Source organism: Zonotrichia albicollis, chromosome 3 (assembly GCF_047830755.1).
Source record: "Zonotrichia albicollis isolate bZonAlb1 chromosome 3, bZonAlb1.hap1, whole genome shotgun sequence".
NCBI lineage: Eukaryota > Metazoa > Chordata > Aves > Passeriformes > Passerellidae > Zonotrichia > Zonotrichia albicollis.
The window spans coordinates 55,317,837-55,342,388 of NC_133821.1; the positions used below are offsets into that span (position 1 = coordinate 55,317,837).

The 24,552-nt window shown below is 50.9% G+C and overlaps 1 protein-coding gene and 1 long non-coding RNA gene across 2 annotated transcripts; one reads left to right on the plus strand and one right to left on the minus strand.

The window, feature by feature from the left end:
• Positions 1-16,457: 16,457 nt before the first annotated feature.
• Positions 16,458-20,223, minus strand: IRF2BP2 (interferon regulatory factor 2 binding protein 2). The gene is made up of 2 exons (XM_074537498.1): positions 19,049-20,223; positions 16,458-18,819 (listed from the first exon to the last, which is right to left on the minus strand). Exons 1-2 carry the CDS (start codon positions 20,082-20,084, stop codon positions 18,098-18,100), a joined length of 1,758 nt encoding a protein of 585 aa, XP_074393599.1. The 5' UTR covers positions 20,085-20,223; the 3' UTR covers positions 16,458-18,097.
• Positions 20,224-21,157: 934 nt separating this feature from the next.
• Positions 21,158-24,320, plus strand: LOC141728537 (uncharacterized). Its single transcript, XR_012579576.1, has 3 exons — positions 21,158-21,530; positions 22,567-22,685; positions 23,067-24,320. It is a non-coding gene; the product is annotated as an uncharacterized LOC141728537 (long non-coding RNA).
• The last annotated feature ends 232 nt before the right edge of the window (positions 24,321-24,552 follow it).

Below are 24,552 nucleotides of genomic sequence, written 5' to 3' on the forward strand. Positions count from 1 at the left end.
TGATGATATAATTATGTCTTATTAATGCAATGTTCTTTCTTTTGCAAATTAAATTTTCACAAGAATTCATCACCCATTTAATTTTTATTATTTAGGCCGTGAGTATGTCACAGATGTTTGTTATATACTTTCATAACCATTTGATTAATATTAAATGTTTAAAATAAAAACTCAATTTATATTTCAGTTATAATGGCCCTATGAAAATATTACAAATACAAGTTGGTATTTATGGCCCACATTAGCTCTTAGTACTACTTTTGATATTTTTATTGCTGTGCAGGACATGCACAGTTCATTACATATGAAAAATAGTTTAATTTTCAGGAGCTTTGTAATGAACCATAAACTGAAGAATTTTCCTTGCCTTGCCACAGAAACCCTCTCAGTTTTCCTGATTGCACCTCTTTTATCCTGAAGAAGGCAGACCGAGGAAGGCACAAATCTACTCTATTTATATGTATGGCTGTAAGAGAGGATTTCTTAAAAAGCATGAATGCAGGAGATACAAGGTTTGAACATCCTCAAATACACAGCTGCTCTTCATCCAAATGCACAGATATGGACTATGGCTGGGCAGGAACTGGGGGAGAGCATTAACCATCAGGGGTTATCTCCCGGGTTTGGAGGGCACCTGTCACACCTGTAGGATGTGGCAATGAACTGAACCTGTCTGTCTGGCATTTACTGAGCACACAAGAAAGCTCCTTCAGGCTGCTTAAAGCACATGGCTGCTGTGGATGTCAGTCTCCAAAAATGCCCAGGAGCAGGCTCCCCTGCAGCACCAGGAGCAGCATTAGGTTTTCTACTCCAGTAGCTCAGGGAATTTCAAGTGCATCAGCTTTTTTCAGAAGGATTAAAAGCATCACAGTCGTTAGTGTGCCTGTGTAGGATGTTAGACCTAAAGCTACAAAGGCCTTACTTTCCTTTAACTACACCAGCTTGGTGCTCTGTCAGCTTTGACAATACCCTAGGGAGTTAAAGTGTCACTGTATCTCCTGCCAACCACAGGCTCCTCCTACAGAGCATCTTCCCAGCTCCATTTAAGCTGGATTTCACCTACATGGTCATCTGTTACCTGCTGGAGGAAAATTAGATCCCAGGATTGCTAAGCATCCTAATGCCATCAGGAAACAGAGCTGCAGATAGCAGCATCCATGACCACCACCACTTCCACATCCTGGAAAATGACAGGATGACCAGGCACAACAAGGCTTCCCTTGCCCAGCTGTCTCTTAGCAACTTGGAAGAAGCATGCTTACATCCAGCTGCACTGGGCTTTTATGAGGTGTGGTGGACTTCTGCCGTGCACCTCGTGTTCATTTATAGCGGTGCACAGTGAATGCAAAACCCCTCCTGCCTGTCCTGATTGTTTCCTATATGCATTTCCTTGCTACACCTGACTGGCCAAGGCAAGTACAAGAAAAACAAGGAGGACCTGGAGAAGATCCAGCAGAGGACCAAAGATAATGAGGGGTCTGGAACATCACTCTTTTGAGGTGAGACTGCAGGAGCTGGACCTGTTTGGTCTGGAGAAGAGAAGGCTGAGAGGGGACCTCATTAATGCATATAAATATCTCACAGGTGGGTATCAAAAGGAAGGTGCCAAACTCTTTTCAGTGATGCCCAGTGACAGGGCAAGGAGCAAAGGCCATAAACTGAAACACAAGTTCCACCTCAACATGCAGGAGAACTTCTTTATGTAGTGGGTGGCATAGCACTGGAACAGGCTGCCCAGGGAGATCATGGAGTATCCTTGTCTGGAGACATTCAAAACCCACCTAGATGCATTCCTGCGTGATCTGCTCAAGGTGACACTGCTGTGACAGGAGAGTTGGACTAGATGATGGACCAGAGGTCCCTTCCAACCCAAACAATTCTGTGATTCTGTGAACTTGCTGCAATGGTGGGTCTATACAGCAGCAGTATGTGCCTCACCTGGGTGAAACCAACTGATGGTGCCAGGCTTTAGAAAGTTAAGCAGTCCCTCTAAATATTCTCTGCTCTTCTGTTTCTGAAAGGCTGCCAGACAGCCATCCTACCTCTGTGGTGGGTAGTGCGCTGCCATTTGGAGTTTGCTAGGCAGAGTGAGCAGACACAGCTACCAACAAAAGGTGTGAATTCTCAGAGGCTGCTGAAGTGACATTTCAAACAAGCACAGAAAATGCTCCCAAAGGTATAGTGGTTTCAGTACCAGAGGTAAGAGCAGTAGTCTCCTCCTGCATCACCAGCACATGCTCTCCAGAGCTCATCCTGGTTCTCATTTTAGTTCCCCAGTTTCTGGGTGTGTATCAGGCATGGCTTTTCACTGAACTGAAACTTCTTATTTCAGGTGATGTTTAGCAAAACATTTTCTTCCTGCGTCTGGTATGGGAAGTTTTGGGCTGTGAGAGGCAGAATGTGCAGAGGCCTTCATGCGCTGTTCCCACCCCTTCCCTCTGTCAGCCACACACCCATGCTGTCTGCCTCCACATGTGAATGTCACTGGAGGAACACAAGTGTGTGTGGCCATGTCCTTGTCATTGCAGCCCACTGTAGGCTCTTAGGTCTGAGGAAGTGAATTCAGACCTGAGGTACGGGAGCCAGGAGCCCATTTCTAAGTGCTGCTGAAACTCCTGCTGGGAGCAGGGACCTTCTCTTACTGCCAGAACAGAATGTGCTTTGTTTTCTTCCAAAAGTGCCATCTCAGAAAGCAGGAAGGAAGCAGTGCCCAGCAGTACCCAGGGTGGGGCTGGTGGCTGCAGCCTGGCTGGCAGGGCACCTGGAAGGAGGTTTGTGTCCCCTCACCCCCAACACTGCTCTCCACTCACTGGGCTGCTGTTTCCATTTAGTGCAAAGCACTCCCTGTTTCTCAGCCACCATCATAAAATTTGTTAGAGAGTGTCAAAGTGGGAGACTTGATTAATTTGGTTTGTAGGTAACAGCTGCCATGGAAAATAGAAGGCCCTTTGGCGCTTGTCCCATTGTGCATCTGGTCCGTCCCATTGTGCGTCTCTGCTAAATTGAAGGGAAGCCTTCCTCCCTTCAAAAACTGTGCTTCCCTTCAGCTGTTGGGTTTTGGAATCTTTGGAAAGAAACACAGCCCTGGCATGAGAGCCATCAGCAAGAGCCTGGGACAACACAAACTACACTGTTAAAAATACTCAGTGCTTTGAATGAACGGAAAACATTTTTTCTTACACACTAGGAGCAAAGATGCAGCTGCATTATCAGCTTCAGTGAGGGCTAGGCACAGGCACAAGGTGCACAGACAAGAGCAGGGGGAATGAAGCCCATTGAGTCCCTTTGCCCTGCATCATTCCCAAAGCTCAGGGCCCGGCTGTTTCCGGAGGTGCTGCCATGCTGGGCTCTGCAGCAGCCGGGGCCTTTGGGCTGCCTCCTGGGAGCTTTGTTTGTTTCTGGAAACTGAAATGCCTCAGCTTCCAAATCATGACAGGAGATGATGCTTTACTTAGGGTTGAAATCTGAGCCAAAATCTATTCCTGGCAATGACTTGAAGGTCATGCACCAGTAAAGAGTTCCTACCCCAATGGTATGTGCTATTAGACAGATGGGGCTGTTGCTCTTTCTCTGACAGTGACAGATTTTAGGCCAACCTTTCATGGGTGTGTTTGTTTTCTCCTCCAGTCTGCATTGCTCTCCTAATCTGTGCCCCCAACTCAAGTTTCACTCTCTTGTGCCCTCCCCAAAGGGATGTGATTAAGCACAGCTAGTGCAGAACTTTACAGTAACAGCAAATTCCTCTGTGCCTGCAGAGTTCGCCAGCAATGAGAAGGCAATGTGACTTTGCAAGCATGCCTTGCATAGCTTCTCGTCTTCATATCCCCTGAGGTGAGCAATGCAGGTCACACACAGCCCTTGCACCTGTCACAGGAGCTGGGGACAGCCTAGGGGACTCAGAAGTGGAAGCCAGTCAGCAAAGTGTCCATGGAGACATGTCCTATCACTGCCTTTCCCAGCTGGTGGGATGCAGCACTGCACACTGACCTCTGAGGTGGCTGTGAGGAGCACAGCTCTGGATTGCAGCACTTAGGACATGGCTCCCTTTCTTGAGAACATAACAGATATCCTTTGCAGGGCTTGGTCTTCACACTGCAGAGGAGTTCAGGCTCTCACAATAAAGAGGTAGTTTATTACCAAATCCCATTCCTCCTCACTCTTCCCTGGAGTAACACACCCACTATGCAGAACAGAGAGGCATAAAGCTCCCAAAAGGGCTGCACTGATTCCCCCAGCTTCCCCACACCACTATGGTGCCTCTGCCTCTCAAGATGTTTTTTTTTAAGGCAGCTCTCTGTGGGTGTTTGGCATATAAGGAGCCATCAGTAAGAAACGAAGAAAGCTGAGTATTATGAATGGTAGCCACAGGATGGGCAAGTCAATCAGGGATAAATTGGGAGTAAGGAAAGAAGAGCCTGGTGTACTACTTATCCCTATGGTCAAAGCTGGATTAGAGCAAACAGTTGCTAGTATTTATAAACTTCCCAACACCCTGCTGTGCCTGAAGAAGAGGAGAGAGGAAGGATCACAAGACCCTCTCTGGCTGGGGCTTGGGAAAGGAAGTCTCTGAAATATGAATGCTGGACATTCTCTTCCCCTCCCCCCAGGGTGAAGATTTTCCACAGTGTCACTCCTGCTGTCACTCACAATGGGAGCACCCTGGTGATCTGATCCTTACTCCCCGAGCCTCAGGAGAGTTTTTCTTGTGCCCAGAGGCCCAACCTGAAGGGAGGCCGGGAGAAACCTGCTCCTCTGGGCCCTGCCCCTCACCCCCTGCTGCTAATTAGCTGGTAGAGCTAATTAATTTACTATTAGTACAGTCCTTTTTCAGTGTGGGTCTGTGTTTATGTTTACTTTCAGGAGCTAGAGATGGTGCAGATGGCTAATTTGTTTGTTCGCTATTGTTCTTTCTAGCTGCCTAGAGCTGTTTTTGTACTTCTGTATTTGTCATGGTTACTGCATACTCAAAATCTCAAGTGCCTCTTTTCCTGTGTGATGGAAAGCTTACTGAGTATCAGCTGAAAAGTCATGACTGTTTAGAAGGATTCTCTCTTTTGTCGCTTTGTCCGGCACTACCCCCCATTGCCTTTGTTTAGGTGGGTGTTCTGGAAGGCAGAGAGCCAGCTGCAGCCCGGAGCTTTCCCAGAACATCCAGAAAATCTGGACAATGGGCTTTTCCCTGGCTCTGAGAGCCTCCAAAGTGGGTCACCTTCCGTGCCGGTAGCAAGGAACATGGGCAGGCACAACTTGTGCTGCTGGCAAGGGAAATGGAGGTGCTGGGGAGGGAAGCAGCTGCATTTGATCACACAGTATTGCTGCCCAGTTGCTGCTGGTGGGAAGAACAAGCCTGCTGATTAGCATTCCCAAGAATACAATTAGGAGACAAGGCTAATTTCAGCAGCGTCCCCTCTCAAGGCTTGTAAAGACACAAGCGCAAAGAAACCCGGAGTAGGCGCTTCCTCCACCGCAGGCACTGGATGGCTTATATTAGCACAATGCTCCAAATCCCCTGTAAGTCCTCCCAGAAAGGGAGAGTAAATATAGTTTGTCAAACAGTTATCTTTAGCACACTGTCTCGTCTGCCAGCATGGATCTTTCTGCATGACCTCTTGCTAAGTCATGGCAATTTCTTCTTGTTCGCTTACTCCTGCCTGCAATGCCATTCCTGGAGGGGAACCAGGGCTCCCTGGGGCTGGGGGGAGACTGTTCCCCCCACCCCATATGTACAGACATAGCAGGGTTATTGACCTCTAAACCCAGTTTTTCCCATCTGCTTTAAAGGGGAAAAAAAATGGGATGGAAGGGCACACAAAAGGAGAATGAAGGGAAAGCAAGCTGGCTCTGCTGGGGATCCCCTCCGAACTCCAGCAGGCAAGGGGCATGCTGAGTCCACACCTCTACAACAGATCCTCTGTGATGGTGGGCTGGTGATGGAAGAAGAAACACAGGGAGGTTTTGCAGGCTCTGAAACCAGCCCTACCCCGCACTGCTGCTTAGACAGCAGTGTCTCCCTGCCTGGCCTCACTTTGGCACCACTTATTTGTCTTGTGCCACTGCTCATGCACACACACTTCTCTTGTGCCACTGCTTATTGACACACACACTTCTCTTGTGCCACTGCTCATGCACACACACACAGGTCTCCAGTGCACCAGCAGTAGTGTAAGCACAATGAGGACAGTGGGCAAGTGCCACCTTTGGAGGTTTGCTCAGCCTGGAACAATTGTAGCTGGCTCATGGGCCATGACTGGGGCTCTGGAAAGGCTGGCACATCACAAGGCAGCAGCCCTTTTGAGCTGAAAAAGGGGTATGAGGGAAACAGGGCTCCACACTAGTAGGCACCTTGCCTGAAAGAGGAAGAGCATCCTTTTTTGTAGAAAATAAAAAAGAGTGAAGGACCAGAGCTGACTACAGCTCTGGCCACCCACCAGCTGCCCCTAAAACTGGGGCACTGCATCAGGGAGAGCCCCTGTCCCTGGGCCTGCAGTCCCTGCCCCACTACAAGGCAGCCCCCTCACAGCAAGCAGCCATCTGGAAAACTTGATAGCACCCAGCAGCCAAAAAAGCCTGATGCAGGACAGGTCATGGCTATACCAGAAAGTCAGGCAGAGTTTGCCTTCCCCAGGGAAGCTGGAGCAGGGAGGAGGCAGGCAGCCACAGCGTGCTGTGTCCATAGGAGCACTGGGTTTCACAGCAGGTCTCTTGTGCCCGTTGCAGTGGGCAGTGATGTGCCTCTGCACAAAACTCCATATGTCTGAGCCACTAATTTTCCAACAAATCATTTCCTTTTTATTAATCTCAGTGGAGTCTCATCTCTTCAGGATACTGCCACAGGCAAATGGTGTAACACAAAGCTCAGAGGCTCCACTGTAATGAAAAGGAGGAGATTAGAGAGTTAATGGCCCCAACTGCTGCTATAAGCTTCACTCTCCAGGCTGCACTCAGTTGGAGAGGCATCATATTGCAGCTCCATCCCCTGTGCCACTCTCTACATGGTTGGGGAACTCTCCAGAACAAGAACAACATCGTTTTGTTGCCGTCTGCCAGACGGAGAAACCGAACCGTGCTCTTTTGTCAGGAGGCCCCTGCCTCCTCCTGCCCAACTCAACAGACCTGTTCTGACTCTCCAAGGTCCCCATCTCTGCTGTGCTGCTGTACGTGCACAGCCACTTCAGCTTGGGGGAAAGGAGAACATTGTGGGGCCTGGTGAGCTGCTGCTTATCCCACAGGTGATATCCATGGGGTGGCTGTGTTTAATAGCTCTGGGCATGGAGAGGGAGCCCAGATCTGGCTGAGCACCAGCAAGGGGAGAGAAGAGATGTCACCAGCATCCAACTGCCTCCTGACGAGGATCACATCCAACAAACCTCCCTCTCCTGGCAATAACCAAGGGTAGCTCCATTAGACATGAAAGAAGAACAAGAAACCTGGATGCTGGGGTGCCCTGGGTGACTGCAGCCAAAGGAAAGTCAGACAGCTGCATGCCAGGCATGTGGCACAGAGCTGCATGTATCATGTGGCCAAGCCAATGCAGGGGCACCATAACCACCTCCTACAATACAGGTTGCATGACAGGTTCCAATCCCTGTGCTCTTTCCTCTCAGCTCCATCTTCTCCTCCAATAACTTTGAGTGAGGGAGGAAGGAAGAACTGGCAGGAGCCTGTGCTGTCTGGGGTGCAGGGATGCCACTCACCTCTCTGCATGCAGGACATTTCTCAGCCCTCCTCTCTCTGAACAGGCCTTTTCCATGCACCTCGTGGTGCCTCATGATGGAGGTGGTGCTACCCCCTTGCAATCCTCCCCTGCCCAGTGAGTGCCAAAATGCGCTGCCTTGGCCCTGCACAGCCCTTTGGTGCTTCCCTACCTCCCCCCAGCAGGAAAATGATATTGAGACCAGCCACAGGACTCCTTCATGCTGCACAGCTATAACAAGGTCAGCCTATTCCCCATGGTTTCCTCAGATGCCAGTGCACACATTCAGCACAGACATGCCAGCAGACAGAAAACCTCTTGGAGAGCATATCCAATGATTCAAATGAAGCTCACTACTCCGGCTCAGTTCTCCAGCTTATTCTTTTCCTTAACTTTGAAGCAATTCCTGAGTCTATCATAATTGTGCCTGACCCAGCTGTGCTTCTTGCCCCAGCTCCTGCCTTCACCAGCTCTCCAGTGGGCTTGAGGATAACAGAGAAGTCCAGCTGCCCCCACCCCTGATCCTGACATTGTTTGCATCCAAGAACTCACAAAAATTCCATTAAGACACTGCTGAGGAGACAGCAGCAGTAATAAATGGCTTCAAGAAATTCTCCCAGCCTTTCCTATTTATTATAAAGCAGTGAGATGCCAGCACCAATGAGCAAAGTCTTAAAATACTTGTGAGATTCTGCTTGGAAACATGATGTTTTTCTCATGTTATTCATGAGCAAGGATGGTATTTCCCAGGTAAATGAACTTGAAAAACATTTCTAAAGTTAGTTTAAGTGTGAATTTTTCAACAACATTTCCTGCTCATTTTTCAAAAGGCAAATTGAACTTGCAGTGACAACAAAACCACTTTTGCTTTTGCTTGAAGGGAAACAAATGCTGTGGAGCAAAGCCAAACCAAGTGGATCAAGTCTTTCACTCCTTCAGTTCTGCACTTCCTTCTGATTATTCTGAAAAGTAGCCAAGATTTGCCCAACTTGGAGACAAAGCCCTGCAATGCTGGGCACAGGACCCAGCGTTTTATTTGGCCAATCATTGGCCAACCCCTGCCCATTTCCTTCACAGTTTTTCTGAAGACATGGTTGTGAAAAAGTTGAGGATGGAGAAATTTTGCTTTGCTCAGGTCCAGATTGCTCTTCTGCCTTATCTGAACATACAAAGTACCCTGAAAGAACCAACATTTCTTCTGAATTATTTATAGTTTATGGAAATTAAAATAACAGAAATCTGCAATGATTTAATTAATTATGGATAAGTAACAAGGTAATGCTAGCAATACATTTAACTGAAAAACCTATTTATAACAAAATGATTTCTTATAAATAATTAAAGCAGAACTGTCTGTGCCATAACTCATAATTTACATTTAAGTCCTGATTCTTCTCACATTTCTGGTGAAACTTTACTCATTGGAATGCTCCCATGGAGCTGATGAAGTCAATGACAGAGCTGTTGGCAGGATGGAATCCAGTTTAGAATTAGAAGAACAGATTCCAAAAGAAAAACTTTGCTTTTTCTGTTTTGGTTTTTAAACTAAGGGTCAGCAATTCAGTCCCTAAGAGATGAACTTTGCTTTTTCCTTGGTGAGGAAATTCACCCTTAATTTACCTTTCTTAACCCCATCTTAAAAGCAAATGAAGCCCAGATGACACTGTCTCACAAGTTATGCTCACCATTTTCTTGAACCACTCTTGCCCAACAGCAATTTGGACCCTGACTGATACACTTGTGGGTACCATGGCAAAGCCCAAAACTTGGTTACTGAGCAGTGATGGGAGGAAGGGCACCTGGAGGAGCACGCCATGTATCAGCTAAACAAGAGGGACCAAATTCAGGCTGCCTTCACCAGCCTCTCCCTGGTGAGTATTTCAGTTAACCTGAGGATTACAAGATGTTCCTATTCCACTTTGTCCCTTTTCAAGAAGGTGACAGTAAGGAACCACCCTTTCTATTTACTGCGAGTTCAGCGAAACAGTCACTCCAAGTATCTTGGCATCTCTCAGCAGGCAAGGGTTGAGCCTCAAGGAATGCAGGGTTTCAGTCCAGGCCTGTTGTCAGCTTTCCTTGATGGTCCTCAGAACTTTGCAAACTCGAGGGTCTATGAGCTCCAAAAGGTGTCCCACTCAGTGAGATACTGGTGGCAGCCTGCTGGAGTCCAGATGAGCTCCAAGGGCCTTACACTGGACCGCTGTCCATAGGGCTGTGAGATGACTGCCTTCAGTAATCAACAAATTTCCATCCTGGACACAATCTGGGTCAGTAATTGCTGGAATTTTCTGAAATCCAGTACTAATAGCATTCCACACTGACTACAATTCAGGCAGGGAAAGTTCCAAGGCTGTCAGGGAATGGCTGATTATTCCTGCTCTTTTCACCCCCCTGGCCATGCAAGAGCTCCTGGTACAATTTAGGGATGCTTCATTGGCCAGCTCTTTATACGGAGCCCAAGGCCTGATAGGGATCCCTAAGATCACAAAGTGCTCCAGAGGAATGGGGTGAATGCACCATCACAGTCAGAAGAAATGGGCACAGTGTGTCTTCAGAGCTCCTTGGAGAGAGCTCAGACAAGCCCTGAGGCTGCACACAGTGAGCAGGGTCAATACAGGGAGACCCAACCCTCTCAGACAGGCACCTCCCAAGGCTCTCCCAGCAGGAAGGTGCCCCTGGCAGCAGGGGAAGGGAGAAGGGAAGGCTGGCAGGGCTGGGGCTCCTGTCCTGTCCCTCTGCAGCCAAGGAGCAGCTAAAAAGGGAACCCGGAAACTTTCCTACACAAACCACATTTATTGGTGTTGTTCCAGCTCTTCATGGACTGTTATCCATCAAAAGCACCACTGAAATTGGCACCCTTCACAGAAAAGGAAGGGATCCACCCCAAAACACTAAATGTCAGGAAACTTTTGTGACACAGGGTAAAGAAACACACACTGCTGCTGCAATTCAAAATGTTCCTGCTCAGAAGGCAACCGGGAAGCAGCATGGCTGGTTCACACCTTCCACCAGAGCCAGGAGCACACCAAATCCCAGAGCCCTTGCTGTGAGCCCTCCCAGAGGGCGGCCAGAGGCCAGATGACTAACCACCCAGAGTGCTCCACCATTCCCAGAAAGCCTTAATAGCTGGAGAGCCTCCCCATTAACAAGCAGACTTCAGGAAATACCCCAGTTGTGCAGGAGAGGAGCTGAAATCAGTCATTCACCTTCACAAGTCATGGTCAGACAAAGAAGTCTGGACAAAGGGCCAGAGTAACCCAAAGAAGCAGAGCTGGTAAGATAAAATAACCATTTGGATTATAAAAAAATTAATTGAGAGCATAAGGAGCTGGTTCAGTTAAGGGCACAGGTTATTTGTCTCTCCAAAGCAAAGCAGAGGGCCTACAAAAATGGAAGAGCTCTCAGTATGAAAATAAACATCAAAATACTAATTAAAAAGCACATCTAAACATGTTTATCATGGCTTGAATCCTGCAAGAAAAGCAGAATGGATGTCTAAGCAGAATTTTTGAATGCATTAGGGCAAGTTAAAGCCCCAGCTGGGCCAATCCAGCCCCCTTCTTTCCAGGTACAGGGAAGCCCATACCCAGAGCCATTACTGCATGATGTGTTGTGTTGCCCAGAGTTAATAAAGACAGCATGGTACTTTCTGCAAGGAAAATAACACCTTTCCTCTGTAATTTCTGTAGGGTAGGTTGCCCTAATTGTATTCTCATGGGGAAGATGGATAGAATCCTATTTAATCACCACCACAAAATCACTGGGAACCCAGTATTTGGATTTTTTAAATTATTACAGTATGAATAGTTATGAAAGTGTGATGGAAAAAGTCGTCCTTATGCTGGTTTGTCTTCACTGCAATTTCTGAAGTAGGATCTACAAAGGCATGAGTCAGTGTGCAGAAGCTGATTTATTTCCCAATTTTTGTGAAGTGAAAGAAACATAATATTCAGCATCACCTTTCTCTGCTTACATTGAAGTCTTTCATCAGTACCCTGATTTTAGATTTTTCTGACTTTCAGCTGAGGGGTGAGACATCTAAAAAGAGAAAATTAATTGCTCTTAGTGTTTAACAGTACCTGAATAAGGTAGACAGAAAAAACCCAAAACTTATAAGTAATTCCGGACAAACAAAATTAAAAGCCTCATTGTGTTATGCAGTTTTTGTCTAATATCTGTAAGCCCCTTTCTACATACAGTTGGAGAATATGACACACCTATAAAAAAGGATTAGAAAATTATTGGAGAAAACAATAATTGAAAAAAATTAAGGGTGTCTACTCAAACTGTGCTACCTCCTCCTCAAAAAAAAAAAAAAAAATCAGATCTCCTTCAGCTCACTAAGATGCGAAAAGAAGGAAAAAACTCCCAAAACCAGGTGAGGAAGAAGGGGAAGGTCCAGTTGCTCTCTTGTGCCCCTGGCTGAGTGGGTGGCAGGGTGAGGCCCCCATTGCAGCTGGGGCTCCCCAAAACCCCTCACCTGCACACTTCCCCCAGCAGCCCCATTCCCACCCAGCCATGTGGGAACTGGTGCAATAATTGCTGTCCCTGCAAGGAAGCAACCTGGTGAACCAACAGCCCTTTCAATCTCTGGGTACATCTCCTGGTTGTTTTAAAGGGTTGCTAAAAAGAAAAGAAGGAAACAGCATGAGGCTTCTCTGGGCTGGCAGTGGGTGGGGGAAATAAGAGTTTTATAGTGAAAGAGGGCAAAAGACAATGCAGACTTGGCATTTTGGCAGTGAAGAGTGAATATCCTCCTTCCCGGAGGCAGCAGCTGAAAATCATAGACTCAGAGAATGGTTTGGATTGAAAGGGGACATTGAAGAGCATCTCATTTCAACTCCTTGCCATGGGCAGGGACACTTTCCAATAGATCTGGTTGCTCAGAGCCCCAAATAACCTGGCCTTGAACACCTCCAAGGTGCCTCCACACTGGAGGCTCCCCAGGATTTATTTCTCAGGGAAGCCACAGCCCCCCATCCAGAAGGACATCCCCAGCCCTGGACATGGCACCCCAGGATGGAATGAGGGACCACCAGGGCAGGAGGCAGCAGGTTGGGGGCAGCCAGGGGGACCCCGAGATGGGGAATGGATGGGTGCTGTGCCAGGCAGGGCAGGTTCTCACACTTGGCCCAGTGCTGCTGCAGATGGGAGCTAATGGGCAAGGGTGTTTCTTGTGGTGTTTGCTGAGTCAGAGGTGATGAGATGAAGAAACACCTATGAGAAGCTTCTATGAGCACTTCTGGTTTCTCTGTAAGTTTGTTTTATAGGGGTTTTCAATTTGATGCAACATTTCGGGGCTTAGCATGCACTCTTCTATTCCAGTCTCTACAAAACCAGCTCTGGAGTGGCAGAAAGAAAAGCAAAGCTAGGTGATGTCTAAAAATACCTGCAGAGCTGTCACCCCATCTTCGGTGTACCTGTGCCAGCCAGCAAGACAGCCATATGGGCACTAACATGCACCTGGGAACTTTCTGTGGGAGATGTCAGTGTGCCTGCTTTCCCAGGAGGGAGAGTTCAGCCTCTCAGGGAGTTCCATGAGAATTTGGAACCATTCCATAGAAGCTGAACCCCACAGTTAGTGCTCAAACCCGTGGCATACTGCAGAGGCTATCCGGAGGCACTGAAAGAGTTACCTCTGGAGCAGAGCTGCAGCTCTGGGTGATGAAGTGGATAAGCAGGCACTTCATTCATCTGCTTCTAGCACTGCCTGACCTTGGCCCTGGCAGAGGAAAGGCATCTGCTCCTGGGAACAAAGGGCAGGGGAAGGAGGACGGCTCAGGAATACTGCTGGCCTGCATGGGATCAGGGCAGGGCAGCTGTGCTGTTCCATGGCCATGCCTAGCAAATGGCAAAGGTCACTGGCTGCATGCACCGACTGCAGGAGGGGCAGCCACGCACTGCCCAAGCACATCTCTTTTAACAGGGAAACAATCTTTCTTTTCTTTCTTTCTTTCTTTCTTTCTTTCTTTCTTTCTTTCTTTCTTTCTTTCTTTCTTTCTTTCTTTCTTTCCTTTTCTTTTCTTTTCTTTTCTTTTCTTTTCTTTTTTTTTTCTTCTTTCTTTTCTTTTTCTTTTCTTCTTTTCTTTTCTTTTCTTTTCTTTTCTTTTCTTTTCTTTTCTTTTCTTTTCTTTTCTTTTCTTTTCTTTCTTTCCTCCTTTCTTTCTTTTCTTTCCTTTCTTTTATCTTTCCTCTTTCCTTTTTTCCTTTCTTTCTCTTTTTCCTTTCCTTTCCTTTCCTTTCCTTTCCTTTCCTTTCCTTTCCTTTCCTTTCCTTTCCTTTCCTTTCCTTTCCTTTCCTTTCCTATCCTATGGGAGCATACACTGGAGGCAGTTCATACTGGGCTGGACCTATGGTGTCTATAGAGACAAGAGCCCACTTGAGGAAAGGTGGTGGTTGAGTTTGGGTGATTTTTTTTCAATTTTTCAGGAGATGCAGCTGCAGCTACCTAAATGCAAATGCTCAAGGAGGAGAAACGTGAAATGCTGAGGGCTGAGCCTTTTCAAGCCTAATGACTGGACACAGCTCTGTTGGAGTGAAGCAGGGGAGTCAGGGCTCCAAACAGCTCAGCCACACCTGGTGCCATTCATTTCCACATGATCCAGTGATTTCTCCTCCCTCCTGAGGAGATGCTGTGTTGGTGTGGGTGCTGCAGCTGCACATGGGGTGTACCACACTGCTTTGGGGGCAGTTGGACACATGGAGTGGGGGCAACCAGCAGGGCGGATGGCTGGGTGTCCCCAGAGCAGTGTCCCATCCTGTGCCACCGAGAGCCACCACTCTGCCAGCTGGACAGACAGGCAAGCAGGGCTTGGCCCGGGTGCAGAAGGAAAGGATCCAGGGGCTCTGTTGACATAACAAGCCACTAGAGAGCACTCTCAAATGTATTTATACCCTTTGCCTAAGTGCTAGTTCATAAAAACACGCGGTTGCCATGGCCTGGTTTACAGCACGTCTAAAAAGAGAGCTCCCAAACATACCAGGTTTCCTGAGGCCACTGCAAAGGCGGTCACAGCCTCCCTTGTGTGGCACCTTTCCCACCCCTGGGACCCAGGCACAGGGCAGCACCCACCAGCTCCATGCATCCCTTCTTCTCCTGCTGTCTGTTTACAAATAAACGTCAGGACAGTATTAAAAAAAAATTAAAATAATATTGTACAACTATAGCTTTTTCAAGTTTTCTTTCTTCCTTTTTTTATATATACAAAAAATGCAGTAAGTATTTAAAGTTCCTAGTTTCCTAACGCTTAGTGTCAGGAAAAAAAAAAAAAAAAAAAAAGGGAACCCATAAAATGCCAAACTGGCAGCAGGTTAGTTTTCAGCAGCTATCAACAAAAGCACTGTGCAGTTGAAAAAAATCTGCCAGGAAAAAGTATCTTTGAAAAAAAAGTAATGGAAGTGTGTTGGAAAAAAATAGTAATCACACATTCTTCATTAAAACACTTTTAATCCTACACAAGTTACAGTATCACCTTTTAAAAAGTTTAAAAAGGAATATTAACAGTAGCACTGTTGCAGCTGAAGCACTTCAAAATAATAGGAAAAAAAAAAAAAAGAAAAAAGCCCAGGAAGTAGTAACAAAGGAAGAATCCACTGGAGTATTATTGTAATTGAGCAAAGCAACCAAAAGGAAAAAGCAACATTCAATGTGAGAAAAATGAGCTATGTATGAACACCCTCCATTTTTTTTTAAATTCTTTTGGGGTTTTTGGTGGTTTTTTTTGTTTGTTTGTTTGTTTCATTTTGTTTGTTTTTCTTTAGCAGTTCTAAAGTTTTATGGTGGAGATCAGACTTGGCTGGGGGCTCCAAGTCAGCTGAGTGAGCATAGCCACCGTGTGCCATTTCTTTTCCATCTATGTTGTTTCTGGGCCACTGCCTGGCATCACTGGCTGGGGAGTTTCCATCCTCTCCAGGAGTCCCAGAGCTGCAGGAGAGGGCGGCTGGCAGGAGGAAGAGGAGGAGGAGGAGGAAGGTGTGCTTCCCTACAGGCCTCTCACACCAGTGTCCCTCGGCCCCAAACAAGGGTGTACTTTGTCAGGAGCAGGTCTCACCCTCGGCACGCTCACAGCTGGGACACCTGATGACACAAAAGGGGGGGGGCTCTTTTAGGCAGGCTTTGGAATTCAGTTTGGCTTCCTGTTTAAGTGTAGGGAAACCGCCTTAATCAAAAACATGAACTTCATCCCATGTAAGGTACTATGCCAAGCAACTTTGAAGAACTTGTTACCATCTATCAGCTCAAATTTCATTTTTTTTAATAAAGTGCCTAAATACACATTTACACAGATCATAGTGGTTCCAAAGAATCCTTTACAGTTGGCAATTTTTTATATATAGGTATATATATAGGTATATATATATATAATGTGCGTTTTCTTCAAATTGGCTAAATGTGTTTACATAAGACACCAATCTTGACTATAAGTTTTAAAGCGTAATATTGACTCAATGAATTTGTTTATCATGCAAGTCTTATCTAATATTACATTGACCTGTAATATGGAACACAATGTAGTGGGTGTGCTCATTAAACACTTCATAGAAAATTACTGTGCATGTGCAGTTCTGATCTTCAAATACTAATAATGACCATTTCTTTTCTTTTTAAAAAAAAGTAGTCTTCCCCAAAAAAAAAAAATTCTCTGCATTAAATTGCAGTTTGAACATTATCACAATAAGAACAGTTGAGTAAAAAGCACCCAAAAATCTTCAATTTTATAGTTGGCTGAACAGATTTTTCCTCCTTCTCTTCTGATACTGGAAGTGTTTATTAGCTGGTCCCTGGGAAGGGACGACCTCGCCACCCTTTAGCTCAGAAACAACCGCACATAACCGAGTTATAAACACCTCGACAGAAGGGCTCGTACAGCTGCAGCGTTGCCAATGAACTATAAACAGCACAAAAACATCACTATTAGACTTGAACTATTTCTGGTAACCAATGATTTATTGATTTTAGAAGTCTGCTTGGTGATGCAGAAGCGTGATCAAAAGAAGTGGCTTTACAAAAGAGTTCTCCAAAGTAGCTTAAAAGGCAGGGCCAGGGCCATTATGTGCAGCCCTAATTGCTTTCATTTCAACCAGTTTATATTTTCATTTTCAAAGAATAGCAGTAGGTTTGTTTCAAGCATACGTAATAAGGAAATTACAGTTTCCTCCACCCACATTTGGGCTGTCACTGATATGCCCGCGGGCAATTTGGCAGAGCCTCAGTCACTGCTGTCACTGTACCACACCGTACCTGCCACTACTTGGAAATACCGGGTCAGCGATAGTAACAATAGCAACAGCACCAGAGGTGACTGGTAAGCAAAATCAAAATCCATATGCGCTATCTGAAAATTAAAGTAAAATAAAAGAGAGTCTCTTCCCCACATCCCCAGCTTTGTCCAAAGACACAAAAGCCCCACAAATGACACTGAAGACCTTCAAAAATGGCAGTGCTACATTGGCACCTTTGCCAATCATGTAACTAAGTTCGTTATCAAAATTCCATGTTATGGTATGCAACTGGTAAATAAATGCAGTCTTGTAATCTTAGAACTGATCACGAGAACTGCGGTCAACTTTGCCTTAGAAAACAAAACAAAACAAAACAAAACACCAAACCAAAAACAAACAAACCCAGAAATCCCTAACTCAACAGCGCCTCTTGGACACCTCTCCACATCCTACTCTGGTGGCAACTTCCCTCGAGAATCAGTGAGCAATTCGGGACTGGATCTGGAGGATCTTCCTTCGCAACCCGAGCCACGCACTCCTGGGAGAAAGCCCTCCTGCTCCCTAAGCTCGCCCGGCCGGAGGGATGCAAAGGGCACGCCTGCCTTGGCCAGCCACTCTTGTCCCCAGCTGCCTCAGACCAAGCCTGCATGCGACCAGCTCTACAGGACAGGGGCCAGGAATAAGGAATCACAGACAGTAAGGCAATCTTTACAATGTCAGAAAGTGTATTTGGCATTAAAAAAAAAAAAAAAAAAGAAAAGAAAAGAAAAAACAGAAGAAACAAGTGCATACAAATACAGCTAGAAGCATTTCTGGTTTGCCAAGTGCTCTCTAAAAAAAGCAGCGCAAGTCACAGCCTACATTGAACAGTAACTGTCACCAGGGAAGCACAACAAATAGTTGCTATAACAAAAGGGAAAAAAAGAAAAAACGAAACAGAAAAAAAAGAGAGAAGAATTAGAAGAAATGCCTTTATAATAAGTACATACCTTTTGTCTTCAAAAAAATATAGAAACACAATGTATTCAAAAAAATCAAAATTATACAGCCATGTTTATGAAGTCTACATTTCCCTTGTCTTGGAGATATATATATATATATTTATATATATATATTTATAGATATATACAGAATTCGAGCAGTTCGAGTTCAAGGTGACGTCGGGCAGCGAGCGCAGGCGAGTCACGAGTCCCTCTCCTTTTTCACTTTCACATCTCCGGCCAGGATGGTGGCGATCTCCCCTTGCATGAAGGCCCAGGGGACGTTGGAGCCGACCAGGGGACACTTCTCCCCGCTGGGGCAATACACCTCCCCACTGGCTCCCTGCTGCTTGATGCTCTGCCGGGAGCAGGGGAAGCAGAACTTGTGCGAGGGGACGGAGGGGCACTGCACGAAGTGGGTGTCTTCCAGGCGCTCGTGGCACAGGGTACAACACAACGGGACGCTGGCGGCGAGGGACGAGTCCGGCAGGCTGGCGGGGTGCACGGGCTCCAGGCCGCCCGCCGCCGCCGCGTTGGCCCCCTGGCCCGGCACCTCCCTGCCGGAGCCCAGCCTTCTTTGGTTCATGGCGGAGGGCGAGGGGGGGCTGCTGCTGTTCCTCCGCGTGGTGGAGTGGACCTGGCTGGCGTCTTTGGAGGCGTGGTTGCCCCCGGCATTGTCCGCCACTAGAATGAGGGCGGCCATGGGGGACTGGCCGTTCTGTGCCGCCTCGGGCGGCGTGGTCCGGTTGGAGTGGGGCGAGGCGGTGGGCGGCGGGGGCGACATGAAGGGGGTGCCCGTCAGCGGCAGCTTCATCCCTTCCGACGGGGCGGGCAGCCAGGGCTGCACCTCCCCGTTGATCTTCGGGGGTCCAGCCTCGCCCTCGGGCTCGGGGGAAGGCTTCCTCTTCCGGGCGGCCCGGGCCCCTGCAGAGGCAGAGGAGGGGGGAAGGAGGAGGGTGAGAAGGCAGCGCAGTCACAACGCATCGCCGAGCAACCGCGGAAACGCCTGGCCCCGGCCGCCCCCCGGGCACCCGGCCACCCAAGCGGCCGGGCCGCCGCCCCGCACGCCCAAACCCGCCCGGCATCCCCCGCCCCGCATATCCCTGGAGAGCCACCCCTCCCGCCCCGCCGTCCCCCGATCCCCGCTCCTTACCTGGTTTGGCCACGGAGCCGTTGGTCTCGTAGCCCAGCAGCCTGCCGCCCGCCATGCCCGGCTCCTTCTTGAATTTGCTGTCGAAGGGGGCCACGGTGTGGCTCCCGTGCTGGTGCAGGGCCAGCAGCGTGTCCCGCACTGTCTTGGGCTTGGCCAGCCACTCCTGCTCGGAGCCCGGCCGACCCTTGCCCTCCGCGGCCAGCTCCGCCGCCGCCGCCGCCGGCAGGCTCTCGGCGGAGCCGCGCTTCTCCTTGGCGCCGCTGTCGTGCTCCCCCGCCGCGCCGCCGCCGCCACCCGAGGAGGAGGAGGAGGAGGAGACGGAGCCGGGGCGCTTGTGCCCCAGCTCGCCGGGCTGCCCGGCCGCTTGCGCCGCCGCCTGCGCCGCCGCCGCCGGCTGCTGGGGCACGGGCACGGCCATGGGGGCGGGCGCGGCGGAGATGGCGGCCAGCGAGGCGGCGGCCGCGGCGGCGGCGCGGCTGCCCAGACCGCCGATGGCGGCGGGGAGCCCGGCGCCGTTCACCAGCGGCACCAGGGTGGGCGGCACGGCGTGCGTCCGCCGCGGGTTCGGGCTCTGCCGGTTGAGCTCGGGCGGCTCCTCGGGCTTGGGGAAGCCGTTGGGCACCAGGATCCCGTTGACCTGCCGGCCGCCGCCGTACTCGGCGCCCAGGCGGGGCGGCGGCCGCTCGGCCGCCAGCGAGTAGCGCTCCAGGGGCTGCGGCGGGGGCCGCGCCGCCGCCTCCGCCGCCGAGGGGTGGCCGAGCTGCTGCTGCTGCGCCAGGAGCTCCTTGGCGGAGAGCGGAGGCTGCTTGGCGTGGGGCGGTGGCGGGGCCCGGCCCTCGGGGAAGCAGCCGTGCGCCCGCTTTAGCTGCCGCGCCGTGTCGATGACGAACTCCACGCGGTCGGCGCCCTCGTAGTTGACGCAGCCCCGGCAGACGGGCTCGGTGAAGTCCCAGATCATGGCCCAGGGCATGCGGGGCAGATCGCACAGGTAGCACGACTGCCTGCGGGAAGCAGCCGCCACCGCCGCCGACGACATGTCCCGGCCCCGGGGCAGCGGCGAGCGCCCCCCGCTCCGGCTTCGGCCGCTGCCTCCTCCGCCCCTCGTCACCGGAGTCCCGACGGGCAGGCTCGGGAGCCGCGGCCGCAGCGGGACCGTCCGCCGGGCCCCCTCCCCCTCGCCTTCCTCTTCCGTGCGCTGGAGCGGGGCGCGGCGGGCGCCCCGGCAGGCAGAGCCGCTGCGGGGAACGCCGCTCCCGTCGCCGTCTCCGCCGGCGGCGCTCACAGGGCGGCGGGGACGCGCATCTCCGCCGCGCGGCTGGCGCAGGGCTGCGGCCGCTGCCGCCCGCACGGCTCCCCCGCTCTCTGGCTACTACGGGGCGGCGCGGGGCGGCGGGGGCCGGCGCGGCGCGGCGGGGCGGGCGGGGCGGGGACTGCCACGGGGGCCGGGGCCGGGGCTGGCGGCGGCGCCGTGCCGGGCTCCAGCCGCCACCGCCGCCTCTGCGCGCCGCCGCTACGATTCTTCGACAGTGCCGGCCGCGCCTGCGCGATGGGCGCCCCCGCCCCGCCGCCGCCGCCGCCGCGATCCCAGCCCCGGCCCCTGCCCGCGCCCCCGCCACCGGCACCGGGGGTTCCTCCTGCCGCCGGGGGGCCGCCGCGCCCCCGCCTCGCATCGGCCCCGGGGAGGGCTGTGGGAGCGGAGAGGGACAAGGCGAGGGGCGGGGGTGCCCTGCAGCTCCCTCCTTCTTTTCTGATTTTATTTTTATTATTGTTGGGTGTATTACTATTTCCCTCACCGCCGAGGGGCTTTGCCGAAACTTCCCAACGGTGGGCGCAGCGGTGCGCGGAGCGCCTCCCGCAGTGCGGGACTCAGTGCACCCCCTCCCCCGTGACCTTGGACGCGGCGCCCCGGGCGCGCCCCGCAGCTCCGAGGTTCCCCCCGCCGGGCCGGTCATCGCCACGTCCGGGCAGGGGCCGGCGCCCCGCCGAGCGGTGCTCGGCTTTGTTCTCCCCGCCGGAGCAGGAGGCACCATAGAAATAAATGTAACGATTACCCAGCTTTTTTTTTTTTTTTTTTTTTTTCTCTTAACTGTTGTCATTTGTGCACAGGAAATAGGACGTTCTAGATTTCCTGTCATTTTAAACCACAAACCAGCAGTTCTCTAATGCAGATTAGCGAAATTCACACAGACTAAGCACACACCGTCTCGTTCCCAAAAAACAAAAACCTGTTTCCCCGACCCCCTTCCACGCTGTGAATCGCTCATCCGTCACCTGCACCCTCACTGAAACACGGCATGGGGGCAAGGGAGGGAGCAAGAGAGGGTGTTCTCTCTCCTCGTGTGCCACGGGAGGCGAAGCAGCCCCTCACCGGGCACATCCCTGCACGTACGGTCGGCTGTACGCCTTTGCCCGTGCAGGGTGAACACGGCGGAGGCTGCTCCCCCCGACAGCCGTGCTCCAGCCGCCCTTCCCACGGCGTTATGTAGGTTACGGAGGAGGGAGGGAAAGAGGGCGGGAGGCGGGAGCCGGCCGGGGCCGGGGAAGCTCTGACGTCCGTGGCGGTCGCCGGGAGGTGCCTCCCCGCGGCTGGGGGCCGCCCGACGGCGCTGCGGGGCCGGGCCCGCCACCAGCGCCGCCGCTCCGCTGCCCCTGCCCGGCCGGGCTGCCGAGGGGCGTCGGGCGGACACCGGGGGCAGAGTGTCCCCGTGAGGCGGACACCGGGGCAGAGCCGCTCCCTCTCGCCCCGCGCCGCCCGCCGGGCCCGGGGACTGCGTGTGGCGGCCGCCCGTGCGCCCCGGGTCTGTGGGGAGGCCTCGCCTCCCCCTGCCCCGGCTCCTGCTCGTCCTGGCGCTGGCTGCAGCGCCGGCCCCCGTGCCAGGTTGGGTGACTTTGCAATGCACGGCCGGCCGGGCGCCCTGGAGGCGCCGGGTTGTACATAGGCGAAATAAAAGTCAGCCCCGGCCCCCAGTTCGTCGTTGCGGCGGCCGGGGCTGCTACCCCGGGAGCCGCCCCCGGAGCCCTCACAGGTCCCGGCGGCCCTGAGGCGGCGGCCGGGGACGGAGGGCAGGAGCAAGGAGAAGGGGCAGCCTGCCGTGGCTCCCGGAGAACCAAGGGTTAACATCGGCTCGCTTTTCCCGAGCAGCCCTCCTTTCACATTGCATCAAAGTCCTTTAAAGCTGTTTCTCTTCCCTCCTCCCCTCCCCGGCTGGAAAGACGATTTATCCATGCAAGCTAAGTAAACAGATCTTTGTTTTCGTCTTCCACCCACTGCCCTCTTTCTCCAGCCCGAAGCTGGAGCCTCGCCAAGCCGGCTGCAGCGATCGCTGCCTCCACACACACACTCACAAACACACACGGGGCGGGGGAAGAAGCCGGGTTTCTCGGGTGAGGCAATGCGCCTGCAATTGGCAGGGACAAGGCAGGAATTGTAATTGCACTTCATCATGTGATGTCTTATGAAAGAGGAAGTTTGGATGTTTTAGTCACGTACTCCTTTGCCCTCTTGCTTTTGCCTCCAGGTTCTCCGAAGGAAAAAATTACATATATTTATATATACTGGTGGAAAGCCAAGAAACAGTGTGTTTGCGCATTTCAGATCATGAGCAGAGCTGGAGTGCTAGCTGAGCCAGGCTGCAGGGTAAGAAGAAAGCAAAGCTTTGAGCTGTGGCAGGCTTTTAACTGCAGAACAGAAAATGTGATCTGTATTTATTTTCCTTTATTTTTAATGAAAACTAGCTGCGTGGAAAAGTCAAGATGAGCAGTATTCTGGTTTTGCCGCATTTGCTGCCTTTGAATTCATTCTGGTGGAAAAGGAAAAAAACCCAACAAAATCATGTTGCCAAGCTCAATGTCAAAAACCTGATAAAAAAATAGTGGCAGTGCTACATAGGAAATGTGGTTTATGTATCAAATCACAAAAAAAAATACCTCAAAGCTGCTGACTGTTACAACAGTAACTGCACAGGAATCGAACAAATAATGCATTTGTCTCTTGGTTTTTTTCTCTTTTTTGAAACAGAAGCCATCCCTTTGTGCTGGATCTCTGCGAAACGCCCCTTGCTGCAACACACCAAGGCTATAGATAGGAGCAGCGAGTGCTGGACAGTGTCTTGTGGGTGCAAGGCTGGGAAGGTCTGGGGCAGCCCCTGAGCAAGGAGCACCATGATGGCATGGATGGGGGTCCAGTACAGTGTGGATCTTGTCTTGTCCCGGTGTGCCCAGTGTCATGGGTGAGGGAAGGAGGGGAGAGGAAAGGTTGTAATGGGGCAGCTCTTTGAGATGAACTCTGTTTGCCACCCCCACATCAATGCCATCCCCCTTCTTACAATGTGTTTTTTTGCTTTTGTCAATGAACCACACCGAGATCTTGCTGTGTTTCTCTTCCTCCCTGCAGGGTTTTATCCCTCTTATCTTCTGCACTGGCAGCAGTGATTGCGTGCAGACCCCTGTCCCAGAACTGTTGCACCAGCCTGCACTTCACCCACGTACCTATCCCCCATGGGGCCTGCCCTTCCTCTGTGTCCAAACCAGTGCTCCTCACTTGATCACCTCTGCCCTTGGCATTCTTCTTTCCCTTCTGACTGAGGCTGTCTCACATCCTTCTCCAGCAGATACTGCTTCCTCCATGGCTCTTATTTGCATCCTCCTGTTGTGGCAGAAGTCCTGCAGGGTAACATCAAAATGGCCAGAGTCAAGACAAGAAGGGCAATTATGCTGAAGGATGCTACCAGCTCTCCTTCATTGATTCATAATGAATTATGGAAGTTGCTCTCTCAGAACTGAGAGAGGAGAGTCTGGGAATAGTCCTTGAAGTTTTGGATTTAGTCACATGCAGGTGACTCTGGGCCAACAATGTTTAATCTAGTGCTATAAGGGGGAAAAAAGATACTGTGCAAATGAGGGTGTCATCAGGCACAGAGTGTTGACATAAATAGGGTTCGGACAGGCTCATGGTAAGCCACTGATCCTGCAGATGTTTACAACCAGTTACAACTTTATCCACAGGAGCATCACTACGAATGTAAAGCTGTGTGCACTTCTGGGCTTGCAGGATGAGAGCATGCTTCCCCAAGAGCTGCTCATCAGCGGCGTGCTGACGGCTGCCCTGCAGCCTGGAGCCGACTGCTGATGGCAGGAGCTGACAGAGCCACTGGCACAGAAATACTCCACCGAGGCCGGAGAGAGGTCAGTGCACTCGCTCAGTGTGAGGCAGGACGTGCCAGAGGATCGAGAGGGACTCGAGCAGCTACTCAGTGTCTGCTGTTTCCCATACGTGGGGCCTTTTATTAACTCCTTGAAGACAGCTGCACTGAATGCTGCTGCTTGGTGTTAACTTTTGAAGAGCTGCAAAGCATCTAAGCAGAGCCTGCCTAGAAGAGGAAACAGCAATAGGACAATTGTTTACCATTCATTCATGGATATGTCCCAAAATATGGAGACGCTGCTATTCTGCTCCGACGCTTTGCTCTAGACAGCCTGGTCAGGGCGAGTTACCAGGGACTCGC

What these genes read in the sequence shown, in the direction of transcription:
- IRF2BP2 (XM_074537498.1), bottom strand. Translation starts at nt 20,084, where the DNA reads ATGTCGTCGGCGGCGGTGGCGGCTGCTTCCCGCAGGCAGTCGTGCTAC. An exon ending in CGGCTCCGTGGCCAAACCAG is followed by an intron (nt 18,820 to 19,048) that starts GTAAGGAGCGGG and finishes CTGCCTCTGCAG; the next exon opens with GGGCCCGGGCCGCCCGGAAG.